The 17843-nt window shown below is 41.9% G+C and overlaps 1 protein-coding gene across 1 annotated transcript in view; it reads left to right on the top strand.

Moving 5' to 3' along the window:
• Tmem64 (transmembrane protein 64) overlaps positions 1-17093 on the top strand; it is a 43968-nt gene extending 26875 nt beyond the window's left edge. The window contains exon 4 of the mRNA XM_048420746.3: positions 16978-17093. Coding sequence (XP_048276703.2) covers positions 16978-17024 — 47 coding nt within the window. The 3' untranslated portion in view covers positions 17025-17093. The remainder of the gene's footprint in view (positions 1-16977) is intronic.
• The last annotated feature ends 750 nt before the right edge of the window (positions 17094-17843 follow it).

Genomic DNA, 17843 nt, shown 5'->3' with positions numbered 1-17843 from the left:
GAACGCATAAACATCATGTCTCCATAAAAATGAGTTTAAAAACTTTTATCAAAAATTTGGTTACTTTTAGGAAACTGTCTTTAAGGCAGAATGCTGTTCAGATTTCTCACGTCAGGAGGGGCAGTTGTTTTCTTAAAATTAGAAAGGGGTTGGCAGAGCATCCTCTGGCCTTGTCAAGCTTTCCACAGTACATCAGACCTGGAGTATCATTGAGAGCTTGCCCCCTGAGTTGTCCACAGCAGGGACTTCACCTTCAATTAGTGACACTAATCCCCTGCACTTCACTCTAGATTCTGATTAAAGCAGAAGTCTCTGAATATATTAATCCTATGAAACATAGAGTAATTACAAAGGCTTTTAACACATAATCCGTTTTTTACGTTTCAAATTCTTAAGATGAAGAAAAAGGATTTGGGACTGGGGAGATGGATCAGTTGGTAAAGTGGGCAGGGCTGGCTTATCACCAGAACTCATATGAAAAAAAAAATTCCATGGAGCTGAAGACTGAGGGATCCCTGGGGTTCACTGTCTGGCCATCCTAAGCCTATGTGGTGAGATCTACGCCCGCAAGAAATTGTGTCTCCAAAATGGGTGGGCAGCGTGTGTGTGGTGGCGCACATCTTTAATTCCAGCACTCAGGAGGCAGAGACAGGCAAATCTGTCTGAGTTCAAGGCCAGCCTGGTCAACATAGCAAGTTCCAGGATAGCCAACACTAAGTGAGAAACTGCCTCAAAAAAATTTAAGAAAAAGGTGGATAGTACCTGAGGAACAACACCCAAGGTTGTTATCAGGTAGCCTCCACCGAGAGACGAGAGAGAGAAAGAGAGAGAGAGAGAGAGAGAGAGAGAGAGAGAGAGAGAGAGAGAGAGAGAGAGGAAGAAGGAGGAAGAAGAAGAGGAGGAGGAGGGAGAGGAGAATTGATTTTTTGTAGCACATAGTTAAGGTAAAGGTAAAGTTATGTCAAAATAAGATTTTTCACTGCAAAAAAAGGAAAGAAGCAAAATCTGTGCAGATGCAGGGACATTTATAAGAAATAACTGAAATTGTGGGAATTGTGTGTTGTAGATGCAAGCATTTTCTTCCCTCCCAGCCTTGTATGTGTGGCCTACAGTCAGAGAGAGGGCAGCTCCTCCACTGTCAGACTTGAACTAAGTGACAATGAATGTTCTGCTGATTGTCATGATCCTAACTTGTATATGCAGGGAAGAGAAGAAAAGAGGGGAGAGGAGGAGGGTGGCAGGGGAAGAGAAGAGAGAAGGGAGAAGGAGGAGGGTGGGAGGGGAGGGGAGGAGGGTGGGAAGGGAAAGGAAGAGAATGTGCTTTGAATACTCAGGAGCAGATTCATAATTAGGTGTTCTCTTAGCTGGAAGACCTTTTGAGCATGTTTGTTTGCTAGAGTCAGAACCAAAATGGGATTTTCTTTCCCCAAACATCCAAGGAGCCTATTTTCCTATTATATCTTATTTGTAATTCTACAGAAAGATTACAGTGTTTTAGAAACTGTTTCAGCAGTTGTTGAAGGTAGCTCCTAGCTGCAGACAGGAGGGGGTGCCTGGTGAAGTTTCCCGTGTGTCTTTTAGTCGCATTCTTCCCAAGAGGCTGTGCAGTGGCAGTGACTTCTGCAAGGCAGAAACCATGACAGACATGTGGAGCGGGCGTTCCGTCCTCACTGCCCCTCTCCATTTACCAGATTACCAGTTACCAGATTCATCACCAGTTCTGCAGAGCACAAGGAAAAAGGAAAAAAGGCCCAAATATTTTCACTCAGGCTTGACAACAAGTTATTTGCAATCATGTCGCTGTTGAGTGTTTAGTGCCGGTGACCTGTCAATCGGTCTGTTGAGGTGTAGGTGTTGCCATATAGCAACACTGCAGCCTGCGGTAGACCGGGCTTCTCTGATGCTAACGACAGATGAGCCCCACATTAACATTAACATGAAGTCCCGAGGTTAACATCAGGTTTAACTGAATTACAGTCACCTTTCCCCTCACAATTTGCTCTTTCATATTCCTCCTCAGGCTTAAACAATGTTGAAATTATTAATTTGTAACAATAAAAGTATATACTTGCTAAAGATCTTGGAGGGGTTATACTTTTTTTTTTACTTTTATTGTTTTTCATTTTTTTTTACATGTGGGTGTGTGGTGTGTATGTGTATATTCATGTTTGGAGTACAGATGTGAGGGGTTCACATGTAAGTATGTGCCCATACATGTAAAGGATTGATGTAGATGTTGATCAGTTATCATCTTAACTGATCTTCCATTGCATGCATTCAGTTACGGTCTCTCAATCAAACCCAGAGCTCATCAATATGGCTAGCTCTTGTTCTGGGGGATCCCCTGTCTCTGCCTTCTGGGGCTGAAAATACAGGTAAGCCACCACAGCCACCTGGAATTGACGTGGGTTCTGGGGATCCAGACTGTGCTCCACATTTGTGCAGCATATGCTTTAACCCCTGAGCCATTTCTGCAGCCCCTGTTAAAGTGAGAAATGCTCACAGGTCTTGGGCAGTGCTCTGTGTCCTTGTACTCTTCATCATCAGCCACATGATAAGCATTTTTTCTCATCGGTTTATTTTATCCCATCTAGTAATTAGTCCTCCTTGTATTTATCTGAATATTTGTAATTGCTAGTTTCCATCAGTAATTATATAGATTCTAGTTGTAGAGTTTTTAATACTTGACATAAACACTTGGCTGCTTCTATCTGGCAGCTCTTTTCTATGTGCATTTGTAAAATATTCATATACTATATTTTGATCATATTCTTTTCCCTCCCCCAACTCAGATCCTCTCCCACCCTTGATCCCATTGATAGAATTTCCCTGACAAGTCGAGAAATTTTTACAAGCAAATGCTTCAACACTAAATATTACATATGTAAAATGCCTTTGGTTAACTTGACTTACTTAACAGCTACATTGACTATAGACATCACCTGCTACAGAATCTTAATACAATCTTTAAGATCCTTGTAAATGTTCTGTGGTTGTAATAAGCAATGCAGACAGACAGCATGTTCCCCAACAGGACCATCTTCCTGTACTTATACACTGTATCCCAGCCAGCATGCTGACCTTGATAGAGTAGAGAACATTTGCATAACAACAAGGAAAGACCTTCCTGGATGCTCTGTGACAGCTGTGTCCACCCTGGCAGTTGGGAATGCACTCTCTCACTCTGCAATTTGTTACTTTAAAAATATTACATTAATGTTAGGATACAGTATGCAATCTTGGCAAAATGGCTTTTATTACTAAATGTGGTTCTTTAGATACCCACTGAAATTGTCGTATGTATCAATAGTTTCTTACATTTTCCCCTAAAAGACTATGTAGTTTTATGACCCATCCTTGACATTTAATAATATCCACAAAATGTTTCTCTCTCTCTCTCTCTCTCTCTCTGTGTGTGTGTGTGTGTGTGTGTGTGTGTGTGTGTGTGTGTGTGTGTGTGCGTGTGTGTGTTTTGAGACAAATTATCACTATGTGTTGTAATAAGCTGCTTGTTGGTTCCCGGCTGCTCAGCCCTGAAATAATCACAAAGGAACCATATTATTTGCAATACTGTTTGGCCAATAGCTTAAGCATATTTCTGGCTAACTCTTACATCTTAATTTAACCCATCTCCATTAATCTGTGTATCACCACATGGCTGTGGCTTACCAGGTAAAGTTCCCAGCGTCTGTCTCTGATGGAGATGTGTGGCTTTTCTCTGACTCTGCCCTCTCTCTCCCAGCATTCCGCTTAGTTTTTCCCACCTAACTCTGTTCTATCCTATCATGGGCTCAAGACAGTTTTTTATTAACCAATGGTATTCACAGCATACAGAGGAGAATCCCACATCACCTCCTCTTTTCTGTTTAAATAAGAAAGAAGGTTTTAACTTTAACAGTAAAATTACATAAAACAGTTATCAAGAAAGAATTACACGTACAATATTTATATCTAATTTATCTTTTATCATAACTAAGGAAAACTATATTATTACTATCTATTCTTCAACTCTATCAAAGACTCCAGAAGACTATACTATTACCTAAGTAAACAGAAAGTGCATTGTAAGCAACTTCCAAAACCCTAAAAATGACAGAGACATCTAACTGCCTGGACAGTCACCCAAAAGTCTTCTGTACCATTGGGGCATCCATCTTCAGCCTACTGGCCCATAGTATCCAAAAGACATTTCCATGAAGCAAGAAATTTCAAAGACAGTTCTGCCTATATTGGCAGTTTGTCAGTCACTTTCTTCTGTGTCTTGCAGAATGTCTCTCATGAAGCATTCTGAAGACTCTTTCATGAAGCGGGAACCCTGAAAGATCGTCTCACATTTAGGCAAGTTCAGCAGTCATTTCTCTGCAGACCCTGCATGTCCAATTCATCAAGCAGTCCAGGCAAGAGCAGTTTCTTGCCCAAAATGACCAAGTAGCCCCATAGGGAGCCTCTTCGAAGCCCACCTTTCTCTTAAGTAATTGGTGCTTCCAGGAGCAGATGTGTCTCACTGTAATGAAAAGTCTTAAGCTCTTAAAACATTTTTAAATGCCATATTCTCTTGTCTTTGAAAGGTTTGAAGAATGCCTATCCTTCTGAAATTCATCTCAGTACATCTAGAAAATCTAACTAACATGACTACAAGCTTGACTATTATAGATGATTTTCTTTTAACCTATATTACTTAATTATGCATTACATTTTAAAATGAGCTGCACAAGCACAATACCTTAATCAAGATCAGAAATATACATATAACAAAATTGACCTTAAATTTGTATCAGTAAATGAAGATCCATACCAATGCAAACTCTATAGCATATTCCCCTTTAAATGTAAACAAATATTTATAGAGAATATTTGGGAATTTGGACATAGTTCTCTAGACTACTTCCTGCTGGTTGGGGTGCTGTTAATCAGGTCTTTCATGGTGTATCCTGTGTGCTAGGTTCATCTTGGTCAATCAAACCAAATCAGTCTGGAAGGATTCCACAGGTTCTCATCCTGTGTGGAAACAAAAGAAGAACCTCTTTTCCAAACCAACATATCCTTAGACACAAATTCTGAAGTCAAGATACCTTTATATAATATACATGCTTGTTTAGCTTAGCAGCCCATATAATGAAATGTCTCTCTATACTTAGCTACTTCACAGTCAAAATTTCAAAGAAAACACAATAATATATATAATTCAGATTCTCTGTGAATTTTCCATCTTTATGTGGCTTGTTCTTTATTCCTTTTAATCTATGACTGTCTGTACTGTCTCTTTAAAGAATTTGTTTTATAGTTTTTAAACCATTTACTTCTTTTTCAACCCTCTATACTCTTTCTCTTCTCTCTCCCAAACCTATGTACATTTATCGAACACTGTGACCCATTTAGGGGTCTTTTATGTCTGGATCTGCCCTATTGTGTAGCTGTAATTCTTTACTGTCTTAAAGAGCTTTTAAAATGGTAATCAGGTTGGTTGCAGCAGCTCTGGATGCCAGCTTTGCCTCTCTCCACTTTCAACATGGTGGAGGTGCCATTACTGCCAGCTCTGGGACTGCCATATTCAGCACTTTAACTCTGAGAATGAGTATGGAGCACAGAAAACCTTTTTTCCTGAGTAATAGCTAGATATGCCATGCATATCATGGCCTGGAAATACTCTGTGTATGGGGGCAGGAATCTCCCATGCTCTCCTGCCTGTGCACTCCTAGCAGTCCTGAGTCGATTGCCTGCCAAGGCAGTAGGTGCTGAGCTGTGGGCATGGTCTCAGCTACTTTCCCAACCAGGCATACAGCACCCGGGCTCACAAACCCCATTCAAGTGCTCCATAGGTGGACCTCAAGAAAGAGAGTTTGCACTGGCAGCATGGCCCAGAAAGCCAGCATTTCAAAATGGCACAGCTTTTTTCTGCTATTGCTGAATCAGTAAGATCTCTTTTAAAGGAGCAGCAGCATGCTGCCAGCAAGCAAAGCCCATTGGGGAAAATAAATGCGGCTAAACTTTGTTTTTTAGTGTCTAGAATTTCTTTCTAAACCCTCACAGGTTTTACATGGATTTAGTCCATCACGTTGGGCTCCAGTTTGTTGGAGGGAGGCCGCTTGTTGGTTCCCCTCTGCTCTCAGCTTGTTTGTCCCCCACCCAGAACCGAATCCCACATCAACTATGTAGGTCTTGATGGCCTGTAACTCACAGAGATATACCTGCTTCTCCTCCCAAGTGCTGGGATTAAAGGTCTGTGCTGTCATGCACAACATGTTTCAATCTTGACTTCTGCATATTTTCTTATTTCTCTAATAGCGTGTATTCTCATGCATTTTTCTTTAATATCTCTGAAAGCATCTTCTGTCATAATTTCATCAGTAATTATGCTTTTCTGAATCTATCTTCTCTGCTATTCTTTTATTTGTGTGTTACAACCAGATGCTTGTCGGTTCCCGGCCACCTGGCTAGCTTAGACCCAAAATAATCACAGAAACTGCTTTATTTAAATCACTGCTTGGCCCATTAGCTCTAGCTTCTTATTAACTAACACTTACATCTTAATTTAATCTATCTCCATTAATCTGTGTATCACCATGAGGTCGTGGCCTACCAGCAAAGTTTCAGCATGTCTATTTCTGCTGGCGGCTCCATGGCATCTCCCTGACTCTGCCTCCTTTCTTCCAGCATTCAGCTTAGTTTTCCTGCCTCGCTAAGTTCTGCCTTGCTATAGGTCCAAAGCAGTCTCTTTATTCATTAATGGTAATCACAGCACACAGAGGGACTCACACATCATTTGTGTCTTTTTTTTCCCCAGCCTTACATCCTCTTTCTAGGACAGCACTCAACACATACACACCATACAATCATGTATTGCATATTTCAGTCAACAAATGTCTTCCATAATTCTCCACTTATCTGGCATTTTTCCTTAGTTTTCATTGGTGTTTGTTGTTTAAATGCTAGTGTTAAATCCAGGTTTGATAATGTAATCGGACTGTTTGTTGCAGTGATGACATGAGTTGTCTCCCAACTCTGTCTCTAAAATGATTTGAGGGGCAGTGCAGATATATCCCAGACGAAGGCAGAGAGCTGCTCAGAGCACAACACTGCTGGGGTCCAAATGAGGTTGCATGGTTGATTTTATGCAGGTGAACTGAAATACACTGAGTGAAGAGGAAGGTTGGTTCTCTCTACGAGAAGAAGTTAGAAACAGGAAAAGCCAGGAAACAGAATGAGCCAGCTGCTGCTTGTTTACAATTTTAATATCATTAGTTTCTAAAGGTAGACACTAGGTAATAGATAATTAGATAGATATGTAGGTATGTCGATGCATAGAGATAGATGGTAGATGGATATGTAGATAGATAGATAGATAGATAGATAGATAGATAGATAGATAGATAGATAATAGATGATTAGATACATGGATATGTAGACACAGAGATGATAGATGATAGATAAATAGATAGATACATAGATACATAGAGATGGATGATAGATAATAAATAGATTTTGTTAGGCTCTATCCATTGAGAATGCCTGGAAGCAAAGACACTACAATAGCAATAAAGTCACCTAGTGTTCAGGTGCTGGTTTCAATGTGCCATTCAACTAAAAGGAATTGGTCTTTGAAGAAATGGGTACCCTAGAGCTGGGGTCAGGAAAGAACAATGGAGTCTGGACCTGTTTTGTTCTGGTAGTAAAGAATGCTAAGGATACCCCCAAAAGACACAGGAGACAGTATCTCATCTGGGACAGTTTGAGCAGCAAAATGACAGTCGCAGCTCACCTTTCCGCCACTAACAAACCAATAATAGAGAAACCAAGCTGTTACCACAGCCCATCAAGAGGCCATTGCCAGGAACAGTGCATCTTGGCCATGAACGCGCCCTGGTAACAGAATATGTTGTGAGGGCCACACATGCTTGACTCATCAGTTTGTCCCTGTGAATGCTGAGGTCATGCTTTTCCTAGGATGCTCCAGCCAACCGCTGAGCATGCCCAGGGAGCTGGGACTGAGCCTAATCCATTCCTACTTCATTTCTTTCTTTATCAGGCAGCTCTGCCTGGAGATACTCCATCCGCCAGTCTGAAGCTTTTTCAGAACTCTGCTGCAGTGTGTTTTTTCCTCCTTTCATAGACCCTGTGGTTCTCTCCCTGCCTCCTACTCCCTGCTTCGCCCTCCCTATCCTTACAGATGTATGCATTACTAACCTATCACGGTTTTTAATCCGTCTAGTCATCCACTTCTTGGAAAGTTTGAACTAACACAACCAGATGATTCTAGCAACAAGGGGGAGGGGCAAGGCAACACTTTGCAGAAATTTTACTAAAAGCAAATAATACGAATATTTCCATGAGGAAATACAAGGCTCAAAAACTTAAATGGTGGTAGACATAAAAAAGCCAGTAGTCTCAAAAGTGCCAAGCTTTACACTAAAAGAAAAATAGAAACCGTTCCATCTTGAAGCATCCTAGAGAGTCTTGAAAACTGAGCAACATGACATCTAAATACAGCACGTGACCCCGATAGAATCTTTAGTCATAAAAGACATTGTTAAGATGACTGGAAAACTTGAACAAGCACTGTGTGTTAAATAACAGTAATGTACTTGTGGATTTGAAGGCAGAAGAAAGACGGAAGGACTCAGGGATCAAAGACGGGATTATCGGACTTGGAATGGTTCAGAAGTCCCTTGCTTCTTTCACTGTTATGGGCAGCTTGACTGCCAGTCTGGAAATCTTGTTGACTTGCGTCAGTCTGGTTGGCTGGAGAACAGACGGATTAGCAGGACACAAGAAGAAATGTCTGGCCACCAGTTGAATGGCTATTTTCAGTGTCTAGACAAGAGCAAAGGCCAGCGGTCAGAGTAAGGAAAGAGAAACCCCAAAGTGCACAGATCCCAGTGAAACAATTGCCAGAAATCTTTAACAAACCGAACATGGCATATTGGGAAAGGCGATTGCAGGTAATGTTTGCCTTTGTTCTTGGCTTGAGCAACTAAGTGGGTGGGCGGGTGTTCGCAATTTAGTAATGAATTTGGGAGAATAGCGAACAGCTCTGCTTTGGATGGGTTAGAGTGCAAAAGTTTGTTAGATGTCCAAGATGAAGTCACCTGGACGGAAAGCCCGCACATCAGACTCTGGTAACCTCCAACATTTACAGGTCACTTGGAAGTGGGACAGCAGAGACTCTGGTGGGACAAATTTAAAGAATTATCATCCACCTTGAGCTTCTAAAGTGCTGGGAGAGAAATGGCCAGAGCTGGGTTCACCGGCTCCTCTGAGTCGCGCAGGGGCCCTCAGTGAGGGCTCCATCCCGGTCTCCATTCCCGGATCATTCTGCTGTAAGGCAGCTGGAAGAGCAAAGATAAACTGAGCAGGTTCTACATGTGCACATAAATAGGCTCAGACCTTAAAGGAGCTTTGGGCATTAACTGTTTCTCAGGAGACTCATTAGAGGCTTCCTAGAGTTACAAACAGGCAACCATTTGCTTTATTACCTACCTAAAGGGAGGCCCGGTGTTCCTTCACTGGCTTCCTACCGACCGTCTGCGTCATCATGAATGGTCGTGAAAATTTTCTTAAGGGCACAACACGTATGAGGCCACTGAGGTTCTCTTTCACAAAATTATTATTTTTAAAATTGTGATAGTCTTTAAAATGCAAAACAAGTGCATTGTTTTCAACTATGTTATGCTTGTCATTACACAAAGTCCTTGGAGTGCTAAAGATAAAAGTCAGTGATGGACCACCGCCAGTACCACCTTAGCGGGTGGGGAGGAAAAACAGGTGTGGAAACACTTCCCAAGGCTGTAGGAATTCAGGACTCTGGTACCTTGTGGGCACGAGGGTGCTAAGAGGCTGTCACTGACAGTCCTAGTGACAGACTGCTGTTTCAGAAAGTTCCAGGGAGAGCCAATGTCCGAAGACTTTAGCCCTGTGCTCAGTTACGTGAATGGCATTTACAGTCAGTCATGCAAAACCAAAGAAGCCACAGGGGTAACACCTTCTGTTGCCAGTCACTTGGGCACAGTTGCTTTTCTTACCTTTCATGAGAGAAACTGGGGGCCTCAGCTAGCGCTCCACAGAGACTGTATGTGGAAGTGAAGACATACGCTCAAGGCATCTTAAGAGATACCTCGCAAGGCATACTCGGTCCGTTTACATCCTACCTTGCTCTCTCTGAAGCATCTCTCTCTTGTCTCGCTTTTCACTGTATGACTAGTTCCTAGTGGGTACATTAGAAAACTGATTGCCCTACTGAAGTAAATTGAATATCGCCTTCTATAAGTAGCACATGATTTAGTAAACATTCAGAAATGTTCACGTCCACTTTTTATGTGTGATGAAGATGTCAGGAGCTGTCAATTAATGCTTACAAGTGCGCCACACTAAGAGATTCGCTTTTTCTGCATTATTCAAAGCAAAACCCTATCACTTTCTTTTGAATGTATTAGAAACTAATACTTTTAATGAACTGAACGAGGAATCTTAGAATTAAGCATAATAAATGCACTCATTAGGGTTTAGAAATGAACTTTAAATGTGAAAATCTAGTTTTGTTTCATGTGTATATGTTTTGCATATACGTGTGTAAGTGCACCAAGTGCATGCCTGGTGTCTTCAGAGGTCAGAAGAGTGTGTTGGGTCTCTAGAGCTGGAGTTACAAAGGGTCATGCGTGAATTGCCATGTGAGTGCTGGGAACCAAACCTCAGCATTCTGCAAGAGCATCAGGGGCTCTTAACCGCTTTCCACCTGTTCCATCTTTCGACCAGTGACAGTTAACCTTTTGAGGAAGCTGTGGAGATAGCTCAGTGGCTAAACCCTTGCCATGCAAGCAGATGGACTGAAGTTCATCTCACCTACATAAATGCTGGGTGGACATGGAGGCCTGCCTGTAATTCCAGCTACGGAAGGCAGAGTCGGGATCCCTGGAGCAAGCTTGCCAATGAGACTAGCCATATCAACAGCTCTGGGTTTGATTGAGATGCCCTGCCTCGCAGCATAAGGTCAAAGAATAATAGAAGATTCTGCACATCAACTTCAGATTAATTTCAGGCATCTACACACACACACGAAAATGCATATACACAAACATGACATCATATGCATGAAAAACAAAAATGTGCTTGTATTTTTCAGTAGTTTAAATGCTTATTTTCAAAAATTGACTTTCATGCCAGACATTGTTATAGTTCACAAACAAGAGATTTATATCAGATATGTGGAGAGGTTTTCCAAAATGAAGAGAAAATGAACCACTTACCATAAAATCATAGCCCACCAAGCAGTGTTTTAAAACTTGGGCATTTTTGAGGGAACTGGAAGCTTACATCACTTTAATGAATTCCAGGCAACTAAATATTTGCTTCAGTGATTTTTAAATTTGTATAAATGACATGCATAATACCGAATATGTTAGTGATCTCTTTTTCTTTCTTTGTGATTTAACCCTGGATCTCATACCAACTAGGCAAATCCTGAGCTCCTAATAGTTTACACATTGTGTCTTGATTCTAGTATTAAAGTGCGAAATATTTCACTTGCTGTTTCTTCTCTCTGCTAAAAGAGTTCAGAAAAAAAATCTGTTTAAAATTAGATTTTGATCCTTTCCATTTAATCTCTGCATATTTAAAGTGTTCCTCTATAATTTTTAAGACTTTGATATGTATGTATGTATGTATGTATGTACCACTTAAAAACCAGGGTAGGGAGGAGATTATGTGGTAGGGTAAACACCACTGTTAAAATGTACACCTTTGATTTTTACTAAACCTAAAGTCACTGCTGTCCGAGCGCTCTGGTTTGCTGTCCTTGCGATTAAGATGACAATAGCTTATCAATGTTCCCAGGTGATACTGGGCCAGGATGAGCTGAATATCGTCTCATATGTGTAAATCACTACAGTGTTTAATTCAGTCAGAGCAGATTTGAATAAACCCTACTAAAAGTTACTATCTCCTTCAAATCTATGAATTTGTTTCTACCTTTCATTATAAGTACCGACAGCATGGGGGGGTGGTGACAATACGACCAGCAGGAGAGGCGAGGAAGCAGAAGGAAGAAGGATTGTAAAACTCACCTTGTCAGAAAGGTCATAATAGTACCTTCAAAAAAAATTTTAAAAAGAAATATTGATTGACAGTGTATTTTTAAAATAATTTTGGTTAAGTACCTTTATAAGTCAATGCTAAAAAATTTGTCATTTGAATCCTCTTTTGTATTTCTTGAGTTCTATATTATCGTAGAGTAAAATTACAATAAAATCACTTTGTAGCAACTTCCTTTTTGAAACTATTGTAGCTCAATTCACAATAGAATTCGTCTATCAAATATATGTTTCGGTTTCCTCAATATTGTTGATTATATCATAAATGCCTAGATAATTAAGCTTCCACTAATTAAATATTAATGTAAATATTAAGCATTCTGTTTAATTTGTAAGTAAAATTCATACTTAATTAAATTCACATTAAAATATTACCAACTTTTCGTATTTTGCTATTGTAATGCAAATCCCATGTTAGTTTTTTTGGTGATGAAAAATACTGTTAAGTCTAAAATAATCATTAAAATGGCAGTTTGAATATAGGAAATGGCGTCATTTCTGGAATAGACATTCGTGTAAGTTGGATTCTATGTACCCATTGGAATTTTGTTTTATTTCTAGAATTATATTTGGAAAAAAAATGTCTGAGTGGAGCTGTGAAGCTGCTTTTAGCCGCAGAGCATGGGTGTTTCCATAGTAACAGTTGGAGGTTTCTCTAGTGACAGCTGCCCCCCATCTCCTGGGAGAAAGAATTCCTCCTTCCACTGCAGCTGATAGGGAGTTTGAAGACAGTGTAAAGTCTAATGTGTTTTGTGCTCCCGCTGGCAAAGGCTTTCCAGGAACGGCACAAATCATGGCTGGGAGGGGTTTGGAGGCCGGCTCTACGCTGAGTTTAGGACCTCAGTGCTTTCCCGCTTCCCAGCCAGAGCATCCTGACCCTGAGTGTGCTGCAAACACTTCTCCAAGTGCAGCCCCTCGGCTTCTCTTCTGGGAGAACCTGGATCCCGGTACCTTGGGCCTAGGAGAAGCATCACACACTTAAATACTGCCCCAGGTGCCCATGCCACAGTATGGAAGGGTCCAGATGTTCAGATCCAGGCATGCTCTTACAAGTGATGTCCTTTATACTTACTGCATTCTTTGTTTTGCCTCTTGTCCAAATATTTCCTATGGAAAAGACATATGTGCGTTACAAGTGGCTCAAGAGCTGAGAGACATAATTTCTTCACTGGTTTCTTGTTATGCTGCATGTTGGTCATTCTTAACTGAGAGTCAGGATGTTGATTATCTTACAGACACACACGCACCATAGCAAGATTTCAACTAGAGTCTCTATATCATGAAAACTGGGATTATATATGCATGTATATATTGTTATTATTATTGTGAACAAATGCTTCCTAGTTCATCAGAACTGGCTAGTGTTTAGGTTTTAATTCTGGGGATTGCAGGAGTGCATGAGGGAATGTTCTATAAAGAAGCAGTTCTGGCATGCATAGTAAGAAGAATCATATGAGAAATGAATTGGATTGCTTCAGAGTGTTTGAGTAGCTAGGGAAGAGAAGTTAGGGCCCTCGCACCACACATCACATCACACTGGTACCTGTGGTGGAAGACAGAATGGTTTGCAACCCCTGGGCACCATAGGAACAGCCCAAGGGAACCCACCTGAAAATCTCAAGTGGTTTAAGCAAACGTGGAGTGATGCACAAACATTTTCCTCTGGTGTTTTATGTTGTGATTAAAAAAAAAGATCTATTTGCAATGCAGAAACTGTTGAAGCTCATCTGGAAGCATGGTTTGTGGCTCTCCAGATTTTGACCTTAACAGAAGCTTCCTAATAAGAGGAGAACACATTGTAGATAAGTCTGAGGCAATAAATAAATTGAGTAAATAAATTTAAAAATTGTCATAATAGACTTATTTTATCAAACAGAGTGCTGTTCACTGAAACATGCCCAACCCAGCTTCTTCCCCCGGCACACAGCACCTCTGGCTTTTGGTCATTTGATATGCCACCCAGAGCCGTGCCCCAATACTCTAGAAGGTAAAATGAAGTTATTGCTGAGGTTGTGAGCCTCGAGGTCTTGCTAACCATGGGCTATGGATAAAGACAGCGCTAGGGGAAGGAGCTGGAAGGGTGTGTTAGAGTTGGGGAGCTCAAGTTAATGCTTTGCTCATGTGTGCATCTGTAAAAGGCAAGAGCCAACTGACTGGCTAACCTGATGATCTCCGACACACCCACTGCCCCCTTCCCCGGAACTTCCCTTCACAGCGTCTGTCTGACCATTGCTCCCATCGTGGTTTCTGTCTTGAGCACTGCGCTTATGGCTGTACGGCACTATTGTTCAGGCCCTGGGGTCATTTGTTGCAGAATACTCGCTGGATGAACAAGAAGTGGAACACGAAGATGTGAATAGGAGTCTCCTGACCGCAGCCAAGTTCCAATAAATTGGTAGGGACATGACATTTCAAGAAAAATGTCACTAGACACCAGGCTTCCTGTGTGCCAGGCCTTCTCGGAACAAAGACCAATGTTCTTAAGGTCAGAGGCACCATCTGTGTCCAGGAACTGAAATCCCATTCACGCGAGTTTCCCTCCATGGCAAGAGAGCTGGTCTCCACGCTTCTAGAGTGATTCTGTCCCTAGTGGGGCTCCTACTTATCACAGGAGTAGAACCCTGATGGGATCTCTTGGGAGAACAGTCCACAATTTCAGAACAAGGGCAAACACAAAACTGTTACGGAAGGACAGTCAAAAAGTCATTAAATGCCACCAAGAGCTTGAAGGGGCAGCTACCTACCCACATCAGGGGACCGCAGGGAAAGAATAAATTTACTTCTTGTTCTCTGGTTTTGTTGTATGTTTATATTTGTTTGTTTGTGTATGGATGTGTGTGAGGGCAGGCATGCACGTACATGCCAAGGAGTGTGTGCGGAGATCACAGGACAACTTTCCGCCATCAGTTTGGGAGGCCTTACTTGCTCAGCTCTCTGCAAGGCAAGCCCCCTCCCTGCATGAGTCACCCCCAGCCCGACGTTGTATTTCCTCATTGTTGGCTTGTTTCTTAGAGGAGCACAGACAATCAGAAAATCTTCCTGACAGACAATTTAAATTCCGCGATGCTTGTGAGGATGAAGACAGCATTTCCCCATCGGAGAGCAGCAGCTTTCTCTACAGAGCCTCTTTTCTGCTCTCCCAAAGTGCCAGAAATCTTGTGGCCAGGAAGCAAACAAAATAGCTGCCGACGAGGCACCAATGTTCCGTGTCTGCTATGAAAACGAAATCAAGTGATTGAACTGATTATTCAGAAGAGGCTCCATTTAGAGTGTGCTTCTATCTGATGTGTAATAACCGCATAATGTTCCTTTCTGTCGTGCGTCTGAGCTCAGAGAGCTGCTGCCCTGATTGCCACGCGGTGCTGTGAGGTCCTAGAAGGAAGCAAGGACTGTGGTCAGATACCGCCCAGTGGAACTTGTTTGTGTGGTAATGGATCACCTGCATAGCACCTCAGGGTTTCCACTCTTTTATTCCAGTGAGCTTTCAGCTGAAGCACGGCTCTATGGGTCAGGTGGAGTGTCCTGCATGGGCCACTTTTAAACCTAAGGTCAGAGGCTCCCCTTAGCTCACCCTCTTGGCACCTCCTCTTTTCCATGTCCAGGACCCAGGTTGGGATAATTCCCCACTCATAAAAAAAGTCCTCTTATATGGTGTTTCTTTAAACAGTCTTAGATAAGCAGCTTAGGACATCTGAACCTTGAGGGCTTTATCTCTAAAACAGGAGGCTAAGGGGAGGTGGTGGAAAGGGCCTCACAGTGGGTGGCCTGCAGGAAAGACCGACCTGCAGCACTGGCACTGAGTTCAGCAAGCGGTGTGTGAGTGGGTCACCTGCCTTTTTCTCCCGCCTTCTCCGCCTTCAGGCTGTTCATTTATTTCACAACTTCTTGGTTCTGCACCAAGAAACCGATCTTTCCTCCTGGTACAGCCGACTTTCAACTTGTAAGACCAGGCCAGACTCAGGCACACTGCCTGGCCTAAGCAAAGCCTTTTGTTAGAAACTACTACCTCGCAATTTATGGATGCATTTTTAACCTCCTTCCTGCCCCTTAGGACTCTGCCTCCTGCCACAGAGCCAGGTTGATGACATTTTTATTAGCTCTGACTCTGAGAAAGGAGAACGACTCTTCAAAAAGACCATGAATGGAAACTATTCGGCAAGGAAGACAAGCTCCTATAATACCTACAGCAAAAGAAAAACAAAAGAACAAAGAAAATAGCGCTCTAATGTAGTCTTCTTCAACAAAATGTGGTATTAAGGTCCTGCAGGCTTCGATTCCCCTATTCCCTTGAGTATTTATGGCAGTTTCATCTACACTGTCATTGTAGAACCATAGAAATATGAATATAAAACATTATATTTAATTTAATACATTGTATTTATAATAATTAAATATTGAGATATGTGCTTTTTTTCGATACAAGGTTTCTCTGTAGATTCAGAGTCTGTCCTGGAACTAGCTCTTGTAGACCAGGTTGGCCTCGAATTCACAGAGATCTGCCTGCCTCAGCCTCCCAAGTGCTGGGACTAAAGACGTGCGCCTCCACTGCCCATCTATGCGTTTCTAATTTGTCCAGGAATTCTAGACTGTTGATGCTGTCCTTTAGCATTTTATAAAGAACAAAAAAATCAAGTTGAATAATTGCCAGTAAGCGGTAGAACTACGTCAAAACCCGTCCAACCCGACATCCAGGTTCTGCCTTCCACTCAAGATCAAGTGGTCTGTTCAGGTGCGGTTACCCGGTCTCGGGAAGATGATAGCTCGGGGTCCCTTTCAGTGATGGTTGTCTCTGATGTACATTTTAACCTCTTAACCTTGAAATTTTGCTTTCACTAGAGCCCTTGGGATTAGTTTCTAAGATACTAACTTACCTGTTCTTCTGTGTCCCTTGCAGCAAGAAGCATAAGGCTTAGAGAAAGCCACGGCACTGTACACGTATGAAATCCCGTGTGAAGGACACAGCAGCATAACCTGTCGAATCTACTCAGGAATAAATGGTGACTCAGTGAATCACGTGTTTGGGATTTTTCTCTTGTGATCTAAATAGTAAGGACATTTGCTTAGCTCCGTATGATGATGTTCCTATATAGAGAGAGGTAAGGAACTGGTTGTATAACTCAATGATGGACTTCATGCCTGAGGCCCTCAGTTACATTCTCAGCACCATACACAGAAAACATACCCAGTGTTCATTTCTCCGTATTGGAAGCGAAATGGCTCCTCTCTGGAGCTTGTGCATGAAATAGAGAATCAATAGGAATCACATATATAAGATACCTGAGTCTCATCACTTGGGAAAGAGTGGACACGCAAGGCACCTTTCAAGAAGTTGCTGAGCCGGGCAGTGGTGCACGCCCTTAATCCCAGGGCTCAGGAGGCAGAGGCAGGTGGATCTCTGTGAGTTCAAGGACAGCCAGATCTACAGAAGAGTTCCAGGACAGGCTCCAAAGCTACACAGAGAAACCCTGTGTCAAAAAAAAAGGATATTGTAATCCTTTTTTTTAAAAAAAAAAATCTTTTTTATATATGGGCTGAAGAGATGGCTCAGCAAGAGCACTGGCTGTTCTTCCAGGGGACCTGGATTCAATCCCAGCAGCCATATGTCAGCTCACAACCATTTGTAGTTCCAGAAGATCTGATGCCCTATTCGGACCTCTGAGGGTACAGATGTACGTGCAGGCAAAACACCCATGCACATACAATATAAACTGTGTGTAAATATTCTAGAGTGAGTAAAATATATTGCTCATATAGAATACT

This window comes from Myodes glareolus, chromosome 16, assembly GCF_982192425.1.
Source record: "Myodes glareolus chromosome 16, mMyoGla1.1, whole genome shotgun sequence".
Classification (NCBI taxonomy): Eukaryota; Metazoa; Chordata; class Mammalia; order Rodentia; family Cricetidae; genus Myodes; species Myodes glareolus.
This window is presented reverse-complemented; position numbering and strand designations above follow the sequence as displayed.